Here is a 17,967-nt window from a genome sequence, read left to right as displayed (position 1 = left end):
TTACTGTGTAACAACGAATTTGTACTTCTTACTCCCTTCCCTTTTTTCACTCCTCCCCTCCCCCCCCAATCTGGCAACCATCAAAATGTTCTCTGTATCTATGAGTTTGTTTCTGTTCTGTTTGTTTATTTTGTTCTTCAGATTCCACATAGAAGCAAAATCTCATTGCATCTGTCTTTCTCTGTCTGACATACTCCACTCAGCACAATTCCCATCAGGTCCATCCATGCTGCAGCAGATGGCAGGAACCATTCCCTTCCACGGCCGAGCAATATGCCATTGTATATATGTACCACCTCCTCTTTGTCCAGTCATCCACCAATGGACACCCAGGCTGCCTCCACATCTTGGCCACTATAAATAACACTGCAATGAATGTATGGATGCACACATCCCCTCAAAGTAGCATTTGGGTTTCTTCAGATAAATACCCTGAAGTGGGATTACTGGGTCTCTTGTTATAGCCTTTGATTTAACATCTGTTTTTGTCTGGTAAACTATGGCCACCCCATCTTTCTTTTTTTTTTCCATGAAATATTTTTTCCATCCCTTTACTTTCAGTCAGTGTGTGTCTTTCAATCTGAAGTGATTCTCTTGTAGGCAACATATACAAGGGTCTTGTTTTTTTATCCATTCAGACCTCCTATGTCTTTTGCGTGAAGCATTTAATCCATTTACATTGAAAGTAATTGCTGATATGTAGCTGTTGCCAGTTATTGATCATAATTTTGACCTTCCCCCCTCTTCTGGTCTTAAAAAAAGACTCTAAAATTCCTTATGATACTGGTTTGCTGGTGATGAACTCCTTTAACTTTTTCTTGTCTGGGAAGTTGTTTGTCTGTCCTTCAATTCTAAATGATAGCTTTGCTGGATAGAGTAATCTTGGTTGTGGCTCCTTACTTTTCATCATTTTCATCACGTTGGATATTTTGTGCCAATCCCTTCTGGCCTGTAAAGTTTCTGTTGAGAAATCAGCTGGCAATCTTGTGTGGGGCTCCCTTATAAGTTACTAGTTGCCTTTCTCTTGTTGCTTTTAGGATTCTTTCTTTGTCTTTCACCTTTGTCATTCTAATTATAATGTGTCTTGGTGTGGGCCTCTTTGGGTTCCTCTTGTTTGGGACTCTCTGCACTTCCTGGGCTTGTATGTCTATTTCCTTCGCCAGGTTAGGGGAGTTTCAGTAATTATTTCTTCACATAGGTTCTCAATCCCTTGCTTTGTCTCTTCTCCTTCTGGTACCCCTATGATGCAAATGTTGTAATGCTTGATGTTGTCCCAGCGGTCTCTCCATTTATCCTTATTTTTTTGGATGTTTTATTATCTTTGCTGTTTTGATTGGGTGTTTTATTCTACGTTGTCTTTGAAATCACTGATTTGATCCTCTGCTTTGTCCAGTCTGCTGGTGATTCCTTCTAGTGCACCCTTCATTTCAGTTATTGTATTGTTCATTTCTGACTGGTTCTTTTTTTATGGTTCCTATGTCCTTTTTTTCACGCTTGCTATCTCTTTGTTGAAGTTCTTACTGAGTTCCTTGAGCATCCTTATAACCATTGTTTTGAACTCTGTTTCTGGTAGGTTGCTTGCCTCCATTTTGTTTAGTTCTTTTTCTGGATTTTTCTCCTGTTCTTTCATTTGGGATGTATTTCTTTGTTTCCTCATTTTGGCTGCCTCTCTGTGTGTTTCTACATATTAGGTAGATCTGCTATGTCCCCCAGTCTTGGTCAGGTGACCTTATGTAGTAGGTGCCCTGTGGGGCCCAGTGGCACAGTTTCCCTGGTCACCTGCACTGGGTTCTCCAGGAGTGTCCCTTGTGTGGGTTGTGTATCCTCTTCTGTTATAGTTGTGTCTTGGTTGCTATTGGCATGTCAGCGGGTGGGATTGACCCTCACACTCTTTGGCTGTGGGGTTTGGCCATGTCCATAGCTTACAGGCTGCTGTGTAGGGGGCTTACTGCAGAGCCTGACAACAAGCTCTGGTGCCTGTTAAGACCACCCTTTGGGTGTGCTCCTTGTGGGGCTAATTGGGCAGTGCTCTGCTGTGGTCTGAAGCCAACCTCCAAATATGTTGGTTCTGAGGCCTCTTGCTAGGGGCTCTTGTGCAGGCCCAGGTCACCTACTACCTGTGACCGTCCAGGGACTACCTAGTAAGAGCTACAAAGTGGTCTGTGATTGTTCATTGCCTGTGCTAACCCTGGATGCACGTGGGAGTGGCCACGCTGCCAACCGAGGACGACTGCGACCAGTACTGGGCCTGGGGTAGCTCTGCAAAAAGCAAGGATGCCTCAAGGCCTGCTGCCACCAACCGGCTTCTCTAAGGTTCCGCCACTGGTAAAGTCTTGTGTGGTATGCAAGTTGGGTGAAGCAGGGTCTCAGGGAGTCAGTAGAGTGGGAAGAGTTGTGGTCACCAGGTTAATGTAAATTCTGATTTGGCGCCAGAGGTGAGCCTGAAGCTACTCAGCAAAAGTCTCAGAGCACACCGAGGCCAGTTTCACCAACCTGGGGTCTGTCGGACTCTGATAGTTTTCCAAGAAAGAGTGTAATGTGGGCGGGGCTGGCTGTTTGCAGAGAAAGTGCCTCTGGAGTTGGGGGCGTTGGGTGGGGCGGGGTCCCAGTGAGTCGGCAGGGTGGAGCTGGGGAGCTCACCAGACCAATCAGATAGAGATTTGGCCGTAAGCATAGGGGGAGGGCTCAGCACAAAAAGATGGCGCCAGCCTGCCGGCCTCCCAGGAAGAAGACACCTCACAGGGCAAAAGCTGACTGTCCTCCAGCCCTCCTCTCAAAGCCTCACAACTCAGTGTTCCCTCCATGTGTCTCCAACAACTCCTGAGTTATTGTCCCTCCGCGGATGCTCAAGGTGAGTGCATGGAAATGAGAGCGTCTTTGCGCTGGCTCTTTAAGAGGACACCTGGGTTTCCCACCGCCTTCTATCCCACCTGGATGGGAAGATGGTTGGAATCCTCAGTTTTTCACAACCAGATGTTGTGGGAGCTCCTCTTCCTGGCACCAGTACTCTGGACTGGGGAGGCCAGTGTGGGTCTGGGATCCCTCTCTCCTCTGGGGGAAACCCCCAAGGTGAGATAACCCTCCTGGTTCTCAACGGCCACACGGAGATTTGGGGTTAGCCAGTTCTGCACCTCCGCCCCTCCTCCCAGTCTTCTTTTTTTATCCTTAGTTACAAAACTTCTGTTCAGCTACACTTCAGATGGTTCTCCAGGTTGATTGTTATATAATTCAGTTGCATTTTAGTTTGTTTACAGAAGGGAGCAGGCACAGTGTTTATCTACTCCGCCATCTTGGGTCTCCCTCTGGTATCATTTGATAATGGCCCTAAATAGATGATACTCTGTGGAGACCTAAAAATCCACCCTGGCCCACTAGTCTGTGTGGGAACTTGTAGAGGTCCTATACCTGGTACTCAGTTATGTCCAGGGCAGAAGTTCAGCGAGCTTTTTTCCATATCAATTGAACTTTATACAACAGAAGTCTCATAGAACTATAGAATTCTGTGATTTTAGAATCATTATGTTGCTGTAGAGTCTTAGCACCCAAGTGTCCTGCAATCTGCCACCAGAGTCCTGGGCAATCTTAGTGCCTGCCATCTTCACTATGCAGTGTTATGGTTTTCAGAAGTCTGAAGTCTATGCTTAAGGAATAACTTGTCGGGAAGCCCTGATATATATCAGATTAAAACTGGACTTATACCTCTCCCTGTCCATCCCATTTCACTTAGTGTTTAAGGCTCTAAGGAATATTGGCATAGGGCAAACTTTACACTTTATAGAACAGATATCTAATTGCTGGAGCAGCTAACGAGAAGGGGAGGGAGCCAGCACTACCTGGCATTCTCTGCTCCTCAGACCAGGTCTCTCCAGAGAAAGATAAGCCTGCAGAGGAAGAGCATATTGCCATTGTGACAAGAGGAGGAAAGTCCATCCACCTCCCCCATAAACATTGCAAGACTGCTTTGCTTCTTCCTTGATAACACCCACTGTCCTATCTCTGTCTTTGCGTATAATCTCCCATCCACTTGCCACATTCTTCTTTCCCTCTGGCCCAAACAGGAATCATCTGAAGCCTGGCTTAAATCGTGTCTCAACAATGAAGGCTTCTCAGCTTATGCAGATTTCATAGGGACCCAAATCTTGCTCTCAAATGGACAGTAGATGACTTTCCAGGGCAAGTCCTACTACCTGTGTCCTAAGAAACGGAGTCATCTTTCTGAGCATTGTCTGGACCAGCATGCAGTGAAAAAAAAAAAATATTTACCGACGATTGAGGGGTCTAAGGAGACTTAGGGGCCCTCTCCTGTAGGATAATTGTCATATAACTTATCTTCCAAACCAGACAGGGGTGAACCAGGTTGTCCCAGGCAAACTGAGGAGAGCAGTCTCCCCACCCATTGGGATCTTGGCATCTTACCAGTTGCTTTGTTGCCAATTTAGGTCCTTATTATAGTTTCTAGCTTCAGCTGCTCTTTCTTTTGGGGAAACTCTCAGGATGAATGCCTGGGGCTACCCTTCCCATGATTAAATAGAAAATGCAGACAGGAAAACCTTGTATTTGGCACGTGGTGGAGCTATGAGCCAAGAAACGGAAGTTTTTCTGTTCAGGCGGCAGTTTTGTAGACATTTTTATATATTTTTAAAAACAATAATATATGCTGACTTAGAATTCTTGGAAAATATTTGTGGGTTTTTTTGGAAAATATTTCTTAAAAAGCATAAAAATAGTATACCCCATTTGCACACTCAGCATTAAGAAATAAACACACACACACACACACACACACACACACACACACACACGATGTCAGTCTTTTCTTTCCATGTGAAAATTTTAGGAATTGCTAGATACTGGTTAGTCTCAGATTTATTTATTAATGTTATGTCAAAGTTACATATCCTTCAATAACTTAATTTCTTAATGGCTGGAGAGTTATCCATTACATGGAAGCACCATAATTTATCTAGACCATACCTTGCTTTTGGGCATTTAGTCTACTTCACTGGGATTCTAAGTAATGTTGTCACGTATGTAATAAATCTTTATCAGCATCACTCTTTGCATCATAGACATGGAAGTTGAGTTGCTGGATCAATAGTATGAATGATTTCAGGCGATCAAAACATATTTTCAAATTTATTTTAATCTACTTATATTACACTTACAATAAAATTCACAAATCTTAAAAGTATAGCTTGATTAATTTTTAATCTGTATACATACAGCCACCACTCACATCAAGACTGACATTTTCATCATCCCTGAAAGTTCTTTTGTATCGTTTCCCAGTTAACTGCTTCATTCCCTAGAGGTAAACACTATTTTGACTTCTGACTATTTTGACTTCTGACTGTTTTGACTTCTCTCACCATTGATTGCCTAGTCTTGAAATTCATATAAATGGAGTCACGTGGTATGCATGCTTTTGAATCTGAAGTCTTGACCTTAATGTCTTGTGCAATGCTTTTAAAACAAGTTTAACAGTGGTTTGCTCTATTTATTACTAAGTAACATTTCATTGTGTAAATACACCACAGTTTGTTTATCCATTCTCCTATTGATAGACATTGGGAATGCTTACAGTTTGGAGCTATTATGAATAGAGTTGTTATGAACATTGTTCATTTTTTTGTGTGTTTTTATGGATTAATTTGTCATAAATATTTACTTTGAAGTGTAACTTCTGAGTGATACGATATGCATGTTTAATTTCAACTTCCCACCAGCAGTGTACCAGAGCTTCATTTGCTCTGCTTTCCCACCAACACTTGCCTTTATCATTCTTTTCAATTTTAACCATTTTGGTGGGTTTGTAGTAGTATTTCATGTTGTATTCAATTGCATCTCCCTTCTGTTATCTTCTAGAAGCGTTATTGTGGTCATATTCCATGATTCATGTGTCTATTTCTATCTGCCAATCCTATCTATGTATCTATCTATGTATCTATCTATGTATCTATCTATGTATCTATGTATCTATGTATCTATCTATCTATTATGAGCTCCTTTTTATATGTTTATAGTCTATTTTGATATATTCTTTTGTGAAATATCTGTTCAAGGTTGTTTTTCCCCCCAATTCTAATTGGATTCTTTCCCTTTTTCTTACTAATTTGTAGGAATTCTTTATATAGTATGGATTAAAGTATGTTATGTGTAATATGATATATTTTCTCTTAATCTGTGGCTTGTCCTTTTACTTTCTAAATGGTGTCTTCTCATAAATAAATTCTTTCAATTTGGATAATGTCCATATATACATTAATTTTTATTAAAATATAGCTAACATAGAATATTATATTAGTTTTAGGTGTATACATCATGGTTATTCAACCGTACCCACCTGGCACTACACATACTTATTACCATATTATTGGTTATATTCCCAATGCTAAAGAAGTGATCACCATGATAAATCCAGCAAACATCTGACACTGTACTATGTTATCACAATATTATTGACTGTATTCCCTATGCTGTACATTACAGCCACAAGACTTATTTGTTTTATACCTGGAACTTTGAAACTCTTATTTCCTTTTATCTTTTCCTCCCTTTTTAAATTTTTTTCAATTACAGTTGACATTTTATATTATTTTATATTAAATTCAGGTGTACTGCATAGTGGTTAGACATTTAATAATTTACGAAGTGATCCCCCTGACTAGTCTAGTACCCACCTGGCACTATACATAGTTATTACCATATTACTGATTATATTCTTTATATTTTACTTTACATCCCCATGACTATTTTGTAACTATCAATTTGTTTGGAGCTATTATGTTCTGTTCTTAATCCCTTCCCCTTTTTTACCCACTCCCAACCCCCTTCCCATCTGGCAACCATCAAAATGTTCTCTGTATCTATGAGTTTGTTTCTGTTCCATTTATTTATTTATTTATTTATTTATTTATTTATTTATTTATTTATTTATTTATTTTGTTCTTAAGATTCCACTTATAAGTAGAATCATATGATACTTTTCTTTTGCTGTCTGATTTCCTACACTTAGCACGATATCCACTAGTTCCGTCCATGTTGTCGCAGATGGCAAGATTTCATTATTTTTTATGGGTAATGTTCCATTGTATGTATGGATCACCTACTCTTTATCCATTCTTCCATTGACAGACACCCAGGCTGCCTCCACATCGTGGCTATTGTAAATAATGCTGCAATGAACATATGGATGCACATGTCCCTTCAAAGTAGCATTTGAGTTTCTTCAGATAAATACCCAAAAGTGGGATTATTAGGTCCTTCTTTATCTCTTGTTACACTGTTTGTTTTAAAGTTGATTCTGTCTGGTATAAGTATTGCTACCCCAGATTTTTGTTTGTTTGTTTGTTTGTTTCCTTTTTCATGACATATCTTTTTCCACCCCTTTAGTTTCATTCTGTGTGTCTTTCTATCTGAAGTGAGTCTCTTGTAGGCAGCATACGAGGTCAGACAATTAAGTTTGCAAACTCATCCTAGAAAAAGTGCTACATACCTCATTGCTGAATTTCACTATAGTCATCTCTGAAGTACTCACCCTGGGAAGCTATGCACCGACACCAGCCCTAGTCCACCCTTCAAAGCAATTTTGGAACTCTTTTTCTGGAATGGCCATCAGAGCTGTCATTGTATTACCTTTGATGTCCTGAATGTCATTCAAATGTCTTCCTTTCAATATTTCCTTTATCTTTGAGTAAAGAAAGAAGTCTTTGGGGACCAGATCACATGAGTAGGGAGGGTGTTCCAATACAGTTATTTGTGTACTGGCTAAAAACTCCCTCACAGACAGTGCCATGTGAGCTGGTGCTTTGTCGTGATGCAAGAGCTATGAATTTTTGCTGAAAAGTTCAGGTCGTCTAACTTTTTCACACAGCATTTTCTTCACTTCCAAATAGTAAACTTGGTTAACTGTTTGTCCAGTTGGTACAATTTCAAAATGAATAATCCCTCTGACATCAAAAAGAGGTTAGCAACATCGTTGCAACAAGTTCTCGAACTTAATTGTCAGACCTCATGTGTAAGGGTCTTGTTTTCTTATCCATTCTGCCGCCCCCCCCCCCCGCCCCCGCCGATCTTTTTTTTTTTGAGGAGGGCGCAGCTCATAATGACCCATGCGGGGATCGAACCAGCAACCTTGGTGTTATTAGCACCACGCTCTAACCAACTGAGCTAACCGGCCACCCTACTGATTGAAGCATTTAATCCATTTACATTGAAAATAATTGTCGATACGTGTGTAGTTATTGCCATTTTATTATTCATATTTTTTATTTTTATTTTTTTTCATTTTAAAGAAGTCCCTCTGAGAGTCCTTGTAATGCTGGTTTTGTGGTGATGAATTCCTTTAACTTTTTCTTATATGGGAAGCTCTTTATCTGTCCTTCAATTCTAAATAATACCTTTTCTGGGTAGAATAATATTGGTTGTAGGTCCTTGCTTTTCATCACCGTATATTTCCTGCCAATGTTTTCTGGCCTGCAAAGTTTCTGTTGAGAAATCAACTGATAGTCTTATGGGAGATCCCTTGTAGGTAACTAACTGCTTGTCTCTTGCTACTTTTAAGATTTTTTCTTTGTCTTTAACCTTTGGCATTTTAATTATGATGTGTCTTGGTGTGGGCCTCTTTGGGTTTATCTTGTTTGAGACTCTGCACTTCCTGGACTTGTATGTCTATTTCCTCTGCCAGGTTAGGGAAGTTTTCTGTCATTATTTCTTCAAATAGGTTTTCAATTCCTTGTTCTCTTTCTCCTCCTGCTGGTACCTCTATAATGTGAATGTTGGTATGCTTCATTTTGTTCCAGAGGCCCCTTAAACTCTCCTCAATTTTTGGATTCTTTTTTTCTTTTTGCTGTTCTGATTGGGTGTTTTTTGCTACTTTATCTCCTAAATCATTGATTTGACACTCTGCTTCATCTAATCTGTTGATTTGCTCTAATGTATTCTTCATTTCAGTTTTTGTAGTATTTATTTCTGACTGGTTCTTTTTATATTTTCTGTCTCCATTTTAGTTTTCTATCTCTCTGTTGAAGTTCTCCCTGAGCTCATCATGCATCCTTATAACCAGTGTTTGGAACTCGGTGTCTGGCAGATTGTTTGTCTCTATTTTGTTTACTTCCTTTTCTGGAGCTTTGTTCTGTTCTTTTACTTGGGAGATGTTTCTTTGTCTCCCCCTTTTGGCTGCCTTTCACTGTTTGTTTCTATGTATGAGGTAGGGCTGCTATATCTCCTGGTCTTAGTAGAGTGGCCTTATGTGGGGCCCAGTGGTGAGTCTCCCTGGTCACTTGAGCTGGGTACTCTCTTGTGTGGTTTGTGTGCCCTCCTGTTGTAGTTAAGCCTTGGTTTCTCTTTGCACATCAATGGGAGGGATTGACCCCCAGGCTCATTTGTCGTGAGGACTGGCTGTGACTACAGTGGAGGAAATGTTGTGCAGGGGCTGACCCTGTGGAGCAGGATTCACGTTATCAGGGCTCTGGTGCCTGCCCAGTGTGCCCTTTGGATGTATCATCCCTGGAAGTGGCCAGGTGATGCTCCAGATGGGTCTGAAGCTGACCACCAGGCATGTCAGCCCTGGGACCTCATGAAAGGGGCCCCAGTGCAGGCTAAGTTCAGCTGCAGCCTGTACCGTGCCCAGGGCCACCTGTCATGAGCCACACAGCAATCCATAGTTGGCTGCTGCTCACACTGGATTGGTGGTGCTTCGAGAGGCCAAGTTGTGAACCAAGGCTGGCTGCCTCTAGTGCTGGGCTTAGTTAGGGCTGCTCAGTCAGAGGTATGGGACATGCTCAAGACAGATGCTCTTGTTTGGGTTCTGTGAACCCTTGAGAGACCCTAGAAAATTCTGTAGTATGAGCCAAGGCTGGCAGTTTGTATGAAAAAGCCACTAGAAGTGGCTTTGATGTGGTAGAAAGTTGGATGGGATGGGGTCTCAGAATTACTAGGGAGTGGCCAATGAGTGGTGTCAGCCAACTAGATGGAAACTCAGATATGGCAGCTGTCTGCATCTACACACCAGGAAGAGCGAGGGCTCAACAAAGAAACAATGGCTTCCTCCAGCTGAGAGAAAGCTGCTCCTAATGCCCTCGTCCTGTAACCAGACAACTGAGTACCCCCCGCCCCAAACACACACCCACTGTATGTCCCTGTCACCTGTCCAGCTGTTGCCCCAGTGCTGGAGCTCAGAGCCAGTGATTCCGTCAGTAAGTCAGTCCATACATGGCCCCTGTAAGTGGAGCACATGGTACTCCAGCTGCCCTTAGTCTCCCCCAGCCACAATCTCCGCTGGTTTTACAACCAGAATTTATGGAGACTTCTCTCCCTGGTACTGGAACCTTGATCTGGGGATCCTGGTGTGACGCTGGGACCCGTTGCTCCTTCAGGGGGAACCTTCACAGCCAAGATAGCCTTCCTAATTTTTCACGGTCACACACAGTGTGAGACCAGCCCGTTCTGCACCTCTGCCCCTCCTACCAGTCTTGAGGTGGTTCTTCTGTATGTCCTTAGTTGTAGGGATTTGGTTCTGCCATATTTCATGTGATTATCAATGATGGTTGTTTTATAGTTTCATTGCAATTTTGATGTGGTTATGAGAGGGGGTGACCATAATATGTACCTACTCTGCTATCTTGACCAGAACTCTATACTTTTTTCTTTTATGGTGCTGTGTTCTATGTTCTGTCTAAAACAATCATTTTATTTTCTACCTTATAAAGATATTCTCCTATGTTTTCTTATGGCTGTTTCCTAGTTTTAGGTCTATAATCCATGCCAAATTCTTTTTTGTGTATAGTATGATATGGCAGAGAAATGCATTTTTTCCATCTAGATATTTGATTGTTCCAACATCATTTATTTGAAAGACCTTCTTTTTTCTTCATTGCATTGACCACTTTCATAGACCGTCAAATAAGCAAATGAATATATCTGTATATAAATTAAATACACATATTATTTATACTTATTTATCTATAAATAGTTAATTTTATTTGTCAACTTGACCAGGCCATGGGATGCCCAGATATTTGGTCAAATATTATTCTGGGTGCTACTGTGAGAATGTTTATGGATGAGATTAACACACACATTAATAGAATGAGTAAAGCAGATCTTCCTACCTAATGTAGATCTAATCAGGTGAAGGCCTGAATAGAACAAAAAGACTGACCTTCCCCTAAGTAAGAGAATTCTTCTACCTGACTGCCTTGGAATTCATACATTGGCTTTTGCCCTGCCTTTATACGGGAACTGAGACATTGGCTTTTCCTGGTTCTTGAGACTGCTGGCCTGGAAATACTCTACCCACTCTCCTGGTTCTCAGGCTTTTGAACTTGGACTAGAACTATGCTATCGGCTTTCCTGGTTCTTCAGCTCGTCAACTCGCTCTGCAGATCTTGGCACTTGTCAGCCTCTATAACTGCATGAGACAATTCCATAGAAGTAGAAATTTTATTGTTCTGTTTCTCTGGAGAAATGTGAAATATGTTTGTATGAATGTATACATGTATATATCAAGTTGACTATATTCTGAACTACAAAGCAAGTTTCAACAAATATAAAAGGTTTGAAAATATATACAGTATGTTCTCTAACCATTTGGCATTAAATTAAAACCAATGAACAAAATGATTAGTAGAAAATACCCCACAGCATGAAAATTAAGCCATGTACATCTGAATAACTCATGGATTAAAGAAGAAATCATGATAATATCTCTGGAAGATAACATAAGAAAATATCTTCATGACATCTGGTTAAACAAAGTTTTCTTAAACATAAAACAAAAACACTAACCATAAAGGTACATATTAATAAACTATCTCAAAATTTAAAAAGCTATTTTCATCAAAAGGCATCTTTAAGGAAGTTAAAAGGAAACTCACAGATTATGAGAAGATATTTCAATTCACATACCTGACAAAAGATTCCTATTCTGAATATAGAAAATACCTCTGCTACCGTGTTTCCCCGAAAATAAGACCTAGCCGGACAATCAGATCGAATGCTTCTTTTAGAGCAAAAATTAATATAAGACCCAGTATTATACTATTATATTACACCCAGTCTTATGTTATATTATATAAGACTGGGTCTTATATTAATTTTTGCTCCAAAAGATACATTCGAGCTGATTGTCCGGCTAGGTCTTATTTTCGGGGAAACATGGTAATTCATAATGAAAACACAGACATGTAAAAATGAACAAAATCTAAATTAAACAATCTGAAAAATGGACTAAAGACATGAATTGGAACTTCATAAAGGAAGATATTCAACAAACATTAAATAGATGCTCAACCTCATTTGTCATAAGTACAAGACAAGTTTAAATTTGTAGATTATTTGGAATTATAATCAGAACAGATAACTTGAAAAGAATAACAGTATGAAGTGTTGCAATACCAGATGTGGAAGAACTCAAAATTTGCTGGTGGGAGTAAATATAAATTGGTGCAACAACTTTGGAAATATTTGGTATTTGGAAAAGCGTTTGGTGGTTGAGTATGTGCTCATAGGATCATGTCCTATGATCCGTGTGCATTTCTATCCATCAATAATCTATCTATCTGTCTATCTATCTATCTCTCTGCCTGCCTACCTCCCTACCTATCTATCTACCTGTGAAACCTTGAGTTCACACCAATACCTCCAATTACAGACCAACACAACAGGATTTTTTTCTAGCTTTCCAACATTCTGTTTTTCTATGGAAACTTCAACTGTAAGTGACTTGGCTGTTACTATCTTCAATGCACTTACTGATTTGCTGAATCCCGCTTTATCTCCCCATTCCCTTAGCTATGTGGCTAGTCTGGTCCCAGTCCTGTTGGCCCTCACTTGTGAGCTGCCCTGTTGGACCCCAGTTGAGGTATGCATTCTGGGTGTGACCACAGTCCTGGCTCGAAAGAACACACTGGGCATGTTCCTGATCCTGTTCTCAGCCCAGCCCTGATGAAGAGACCAACCAAATGCCCAGCTGAATCCCTGGCTCTGGTCCAGTGAACTTGCCCATTGAGATCCAGACATTGACCATGGGAAGGAGAACGAATATAGACTGTACAACACAATCAGTAAGACAGAGCCTGAGGCAAGGACCTGTGTGAGAATAGTTCATTTAGGAAGTGACCCCAGGGATCAGGAATGAGGAAGCAGTAGAATGACATGGGAAGGAAGAGAAACTAACACAAGCATCTATAATCAATGTCAGCATTTGGGCATGGGGAACTGATTCCCCTGGGACTACATTCTGAGATAGCTACAGAATGACTCTCAGAATCAACCACTGGAAGGAAGGGTGGCAGAAGCCTTTAAACATCTACCCCCTACCCTTCCTTGGTGGAAGGTTGTCACCTAGAGTGTTTCCTCCCCCCCACTTTTGAGCCTCAGGCAAATGTGCTGGCTGAGCCAACTCCTGCTCTCAGATGGCACCCACGGGAGGAGCCTGTGGACAGGAAAAAATGAGGAGACACAGATGTGGAAAGAGTCGTGAGTCATAGCCTGCAGTAAACTATCAACAGAGGGTGAAATCAGAGGAGAGCCCAAGACAATGGCTGTCAGCTCAAGTGACCTCCCTGGTTCTTTGCTCACAGTTGACCAGGGAGTGAATCAGAGCTCACATATATAAACCAGTTAATGTAAGGATGTGGATTTTCAAAACACTAATATTCACGTTAGGACACATAAGACATCAATAACTTAAATAAGATGACATATCACTTAAGACATTATGTTTAATGTCATTGAGTTCATTGTGATTTAAAATGTAACAGCATCATCCCAGAGTGCAGCTGGCTGGGCAAAGCGTGGGGAAAACTAATGGGTTGTGTCTTGTGCGGTGCCCTGGTGTCAGTTTAGGGTGAGCCTTCGTGCCTTTGGACTTTGGGGTATGTGGTCCAGGTACTTCATGAAACCTTGGGCCCAGCTCTCTATAGACAGCTTGACCTTGAGACTGTGGAAGAAAGCGGTTAGAATTAGATGGAGTCTTTGTGGCTGGGAAACGCACCTCTTACCAGGCTGACACTTACTAGCTACCGTATGGCTCTTGGGATTTGGATGTGCTACTTCGGACTTTAATGGAAAGCTCATCTCTAGACAGGTAATGTATCTGACTTACAGGTATTTGCCAAGAGATGGGGCACCTGTCTGACTTGAACGTTTTAATTCTATGCACTTTACTTCCTTACCCTACACTAGTGAACAGACATGGCCAAGTTTAAAAGATGTGGCTCCTAGAGCTGGAAGGGGTTTGTGAGGTTGTCTGCCAAATCCCCTCACTTCCTGCCTTTGACACGTTACTAGCTCCACGTATGTACGGGGCATCTTGATGTCAGAGAAAGATATTGACTTGTCCTACGTGACACAGGGAATCAGGGTCAGTTCTAACTAGGATCAGAAGCCAAGTTGCTGGTCTTGCCATACTTCCAGGTGTCCTGGAATGATGGAATCTTCACACAATCACCAATGACAGGCTCCGGGGAGCTGGGTCAGCAAGAGAGTAAGCCTCCTTTCCTTAGTGAGGGGTCTGGTCTTTGTGCCTCAGTATAATGGGCCTCATGTCTGAAAAAGGAGCCAGCTGTGTTTATGAAATGCAAGGGAATTTTGATCTTAAGAGGCTATTAAGGAAAGGAAGTCTCATGGCTTCAAATGGAGGCTTTCAAGTTCTTAGGATTGGAGCTGGGGATAGAGTGATGGAGATAAATTCATTTTGTGTTTCAAGCATGCCAGCACTCTAAACACACTGTTGTTTTGCAAGATTATAAGAGAAGGGTCTATTTTCTGGGGCAATTTTTCTCCTCCTTCTGCAACATTTAGCATATCAGTCTGTCTGGCCTGTGCTTCCTGACGTCACCCCCCTGCAGCCCTGCTTCAGAACACGGTCATCTCTTCTGCACCGTTGTAAAGGTCTGCTTTCAGGCCTTTCCTCTCACCCTCTAGCCTGTACTCAGATACCAGGGTATTCTTCCTGATGCGTGCTTCTGAATGTGACACTTTCCTTCTCCCCTCTTTCAAAACTTTTAGTGCATCCCTATTACCCACTGACTTCCCAATATGAAACTCAAGAGTCCCGACAATCTGGCTCCAACCTTTATTTGTAAAAATCCGAACTCCTCTGTCTTTCCAGAACTCAGACAAATGGGATTCCTTCCTCTGGCCCACTCCCCTTCTCTCTCTCCTGTACCAGCTCTGAAGAACCCTTTCCATTACTGATTGCAGGCCACCCACCCCCATGACCAGTCCTGTTGAAGACTCATCGTCAATGGAAAGCCTTAAGTGGACCTCTAGTTTTACTCTTAGGTTGGGTTTCACTCCTGGGGTATTTCTCTGGATTGGATAATTAATTAGATGGAGAAAACTTGGAGTTATACAGGGAAGGTTGGAGACTGTTGCAAGAGATCAAGAGAGAGACTGAGCAAAGTTAGGTGGTGAGAAAAGATATGAGAATCAAGATTCAATGGGAAGGTGACGTTAGGAACTAGAGCCAAAGGGCTGGAACAGCCTGGTCTGATTCTGCCAGGTACTCAGGTGAGTCCAAAAGACTTTTTAGAGGATGGCCCCTATACCATAAATTGCCACCCGTTGCCACCAGTCCTCCCTCCCAGCTAACTGTTATCCCATAAGAAGTAAGGCCAGGTAGTTTAAAATCATATAAATTTTTATTTGAAAATTCCATAGTTATCTAATAACATTAACGTCAACAACAACACTACATAGCATATATTTACAAAAGCACTGATTTCCTGTAAATATGGAAGTGTTTCACTCTGGTGATCCGTGAAAGGACTTCACAATACTACAGGCAGGAAAAAGGGAGAACGGTGACATGTTGCCGTGAACTCAACGGAGCTCACAGGAAAGGAAACACAACACCAGCTTTTGCATTTCACATTCATTAGGTTTTATGGCAGGTAAAGTCAAAACAACAATAACTTAAATATAATTAGATATCACTTAAAAAATATTGAGCTTTAAATTATTAACCAAAGTGCCTCTTTGTGTACATTATAAGAAAATAATATCATTCTGCATCTGGGGAAGGCTGAGGGAAAATAGATAAGGTTTTCTTCAGGCTCTGATGTCTCTCAGCATATGTTCAAGGCTTCCGGGTTTTGGATTTTTGGTCCAGGTGCTTCATGGAACTCTGGACCCATTTCTGCGTGGGGTCAGCACAGATCTGCTTGTCCAGTTTGGTCACGAAGCTGTGCAGGAGAGAGGGAGCAATTAGATGGCGCACCTTGAGGGTTTTGCCCAGGAGCAGGAGCCCATTGGCCCCCAAACTTGATCCGCCCTTGCTCCTTGGGGGAGGGTTCTGGATCTGGACAAAAGGAAGGGGGAGGATGGGAGGAAGTGGCCTCAAAAGGAAGCTCACTCTTGCTGTCCTTGGTGGGGGGACGCCCTTCAGGCACCTTGCTGAAGGAACGTGGGTGATCTGACCAAGTTTCTAGAAGGGGAGCCTGGAGGGGCTATGGATTCTTTCTTATGGGCTGAGGTTCTCTATGGGAGAAAGGACCCTTTTGATTAGATGGTACATTTATCTGACTCATTTGGACATGAATCCTGATGTCTTTCCCTTGGACAGAACTCAGAACTTTTGGCTGAGGGTGCCAGGGCATGGTTCACTCACATCACAGCTTCCTGGGGACACTGGATGTTGGTGACTCTTGTGTAGCTCTTCAGCTTCTGGATGTGAACCTTCTGACTGACCACACCAAAGCAGCAGGTGATTGGGATGGACACTGAATCTGAAAAACATTTTCCAAAGAACAAGAGTTAGGAAGTGCTGTAACATGCATTTGTAAGGGAAGGAGGAGAAGCTAGAAGACAAAAAAGCAAATACTTGAGTTCTAACTAGGGTCCGTCACTCCCAAGTTCAGGGCCTTAGTCCAGTTCCCACAGATAAAATGCTACCTGTGGGTCAGTTTCCTCTGTTGAACTATGGGGCCCCTCATTATTGACTGGGAAGGGAGAAATCTTGAGTAACAAGTCTAATCCTGTAGTGTCATTAGAAGGGACTTCTGGTCCAAAATTTCTGACACTGAGAAGATACGTTCTCAGAACTTGCTTCCCAGTGACTTGTCCCCATGGCTTTAGAGGCAGAACATCACATGCCGAGACGTTTCTTGGTCCTTATCCTCCTGACACAGCAACTGTTTTGAAACCTACACTGACCATAATCCAACATTTGAAACCTCAAGCGATAGTTTCTTTCCCTAAACTACTAGTTCCTGAAATGTCCTTCACATTCACAATGAGATATGGTCCTTCTTTCTGTGCCCTTCCCCCAAACAATGTGTTGTTGGGGTCCTGGCTGTATTTACTGTCCCAAAGCTGATAGCAGGAAAGATTGTGGGGACTGGCCTCAGTGGCCTGGGCATCTATTAATAATACTACGACTCTGCCTCTGCCTAGCTGGGACATGTTGCCTCTTCTCATTTCCCCTCTTGGTTTCCTTTTCTCCATCTTTGTCATAGAGGCTATGCAGCAAGCAAGGGGTGACCCACGCTGGGATGTTAGTACCGGCCATCATCAAAATGTTAAGCCTCAGGAAGAGAGGGAGCTTACCTGGCTGAGCCAGCACCTGGATGCTGAGGGTGGCTGCTGTGAGCAGCAGACACAGGAGGGCAGCGGAGACCTTCATGCTGGAGGGTGAGGACGTGAGCTTCAGTATGAGTTGGAGGTTTCTAGATTGGCCAGCACCTCTCTGCTCTCTGGCTGCTCTGGCCATTCTGCCTGCCTTTTATAGGGTGCAGAGAGCATGGGCAGGGTTATGATCAACAAAGAATGAAGTAACACCATGAACATGCTGAGTAGGCACAAGGTCCTGGGAGGAATTTCCGAACACCAAGAGGAGGAAGATGTGTCAGTTTCTATTATCGCTTGGACTATGAGGTGGAGAGGTGGAAGTGTGTGTGGCTGTGCCCAGCGGAGTGCAAGAAGTGACCTCATTAGGCTATTAAGGGCTATTATTTCTTTGAA

General features: G+C 42.2%; 1 protein-coding gene across 1 annotated transcript; it reads right to left on the bottom strand.

The window, feature by feature from the left end:
• Positions 1 to 15,634: 15,634 nt before the first annotated feature.
• On the bottom strand, positions 15,635 to 17,747 carry LOC109447816 (C-C motif chemokine 8). Its single transcript, XM_019732479.2, has 3 exons — positions 17,554 to 17,747; positions 16,616 to 16,733; positions 15,635 to 16,190 (listed from the first exon to the last, which is right to left on the bottom strand). Exons 1-3 carry the CDS (start codon positions 17,714 to 17,716, stop codon positions 16,085 to 16,087), a joined length of 387 nt encoding a protein of 128 aa, XP_019588038.2. The 5' UTR covers positions 17,717 to 17,747; the 3' UTR covers positions 15,635 to 16,084.
• Positions 17,748 to 17,967: the final 220 nt, after the last annotated feature.

This window comes from Rhinolophus sinicus, linkage group LG15 (assembly GCF_036562045.2).
Source record: "Rhinolophus sinicus isolate RSC01 linkage group LG15, ASM3656204v1, whole genome shotgun sequence".
Taxonomy (NCBI): Eukaryota; Metazoa; Chordata; class Mammalia; order Chiroptera; family Rhinolophidae; genus Rhinolophus; species Rhinolophus sinicus.
The sequence above is the reverse complement of the archived record's forward strand: the minus strand, read 5'-3'. Positions and strand labels throughout refer to the sequence as shown.

Excerpts from the sequence above, each read along its gene's own strand:
- LOC109447816 (XM_019732479.2), bottom strand. The coding sequence starts at position 17,716 with ATGGCCAGAGCAGCCAGAGAGCAGAGAGGTGCTGGCCAATCTAGAAAC. Across the intron at positions 16,734-17,553 it reads CCAGGTGCTGGCTCAGCCAG|ATTCAGTGTCCATCCCAATC; the intron begins GTAAGCTCCCTC and ends AATGTTTTTCAG. Across the intron at positions 16,191-16,615 it reads TGTCCCCAGGAAGCTGTGAT|CTTCGTGACCAAACTGGACA; the intron begins GTGAGTGAACCA and ends TCTCCTGCACAG.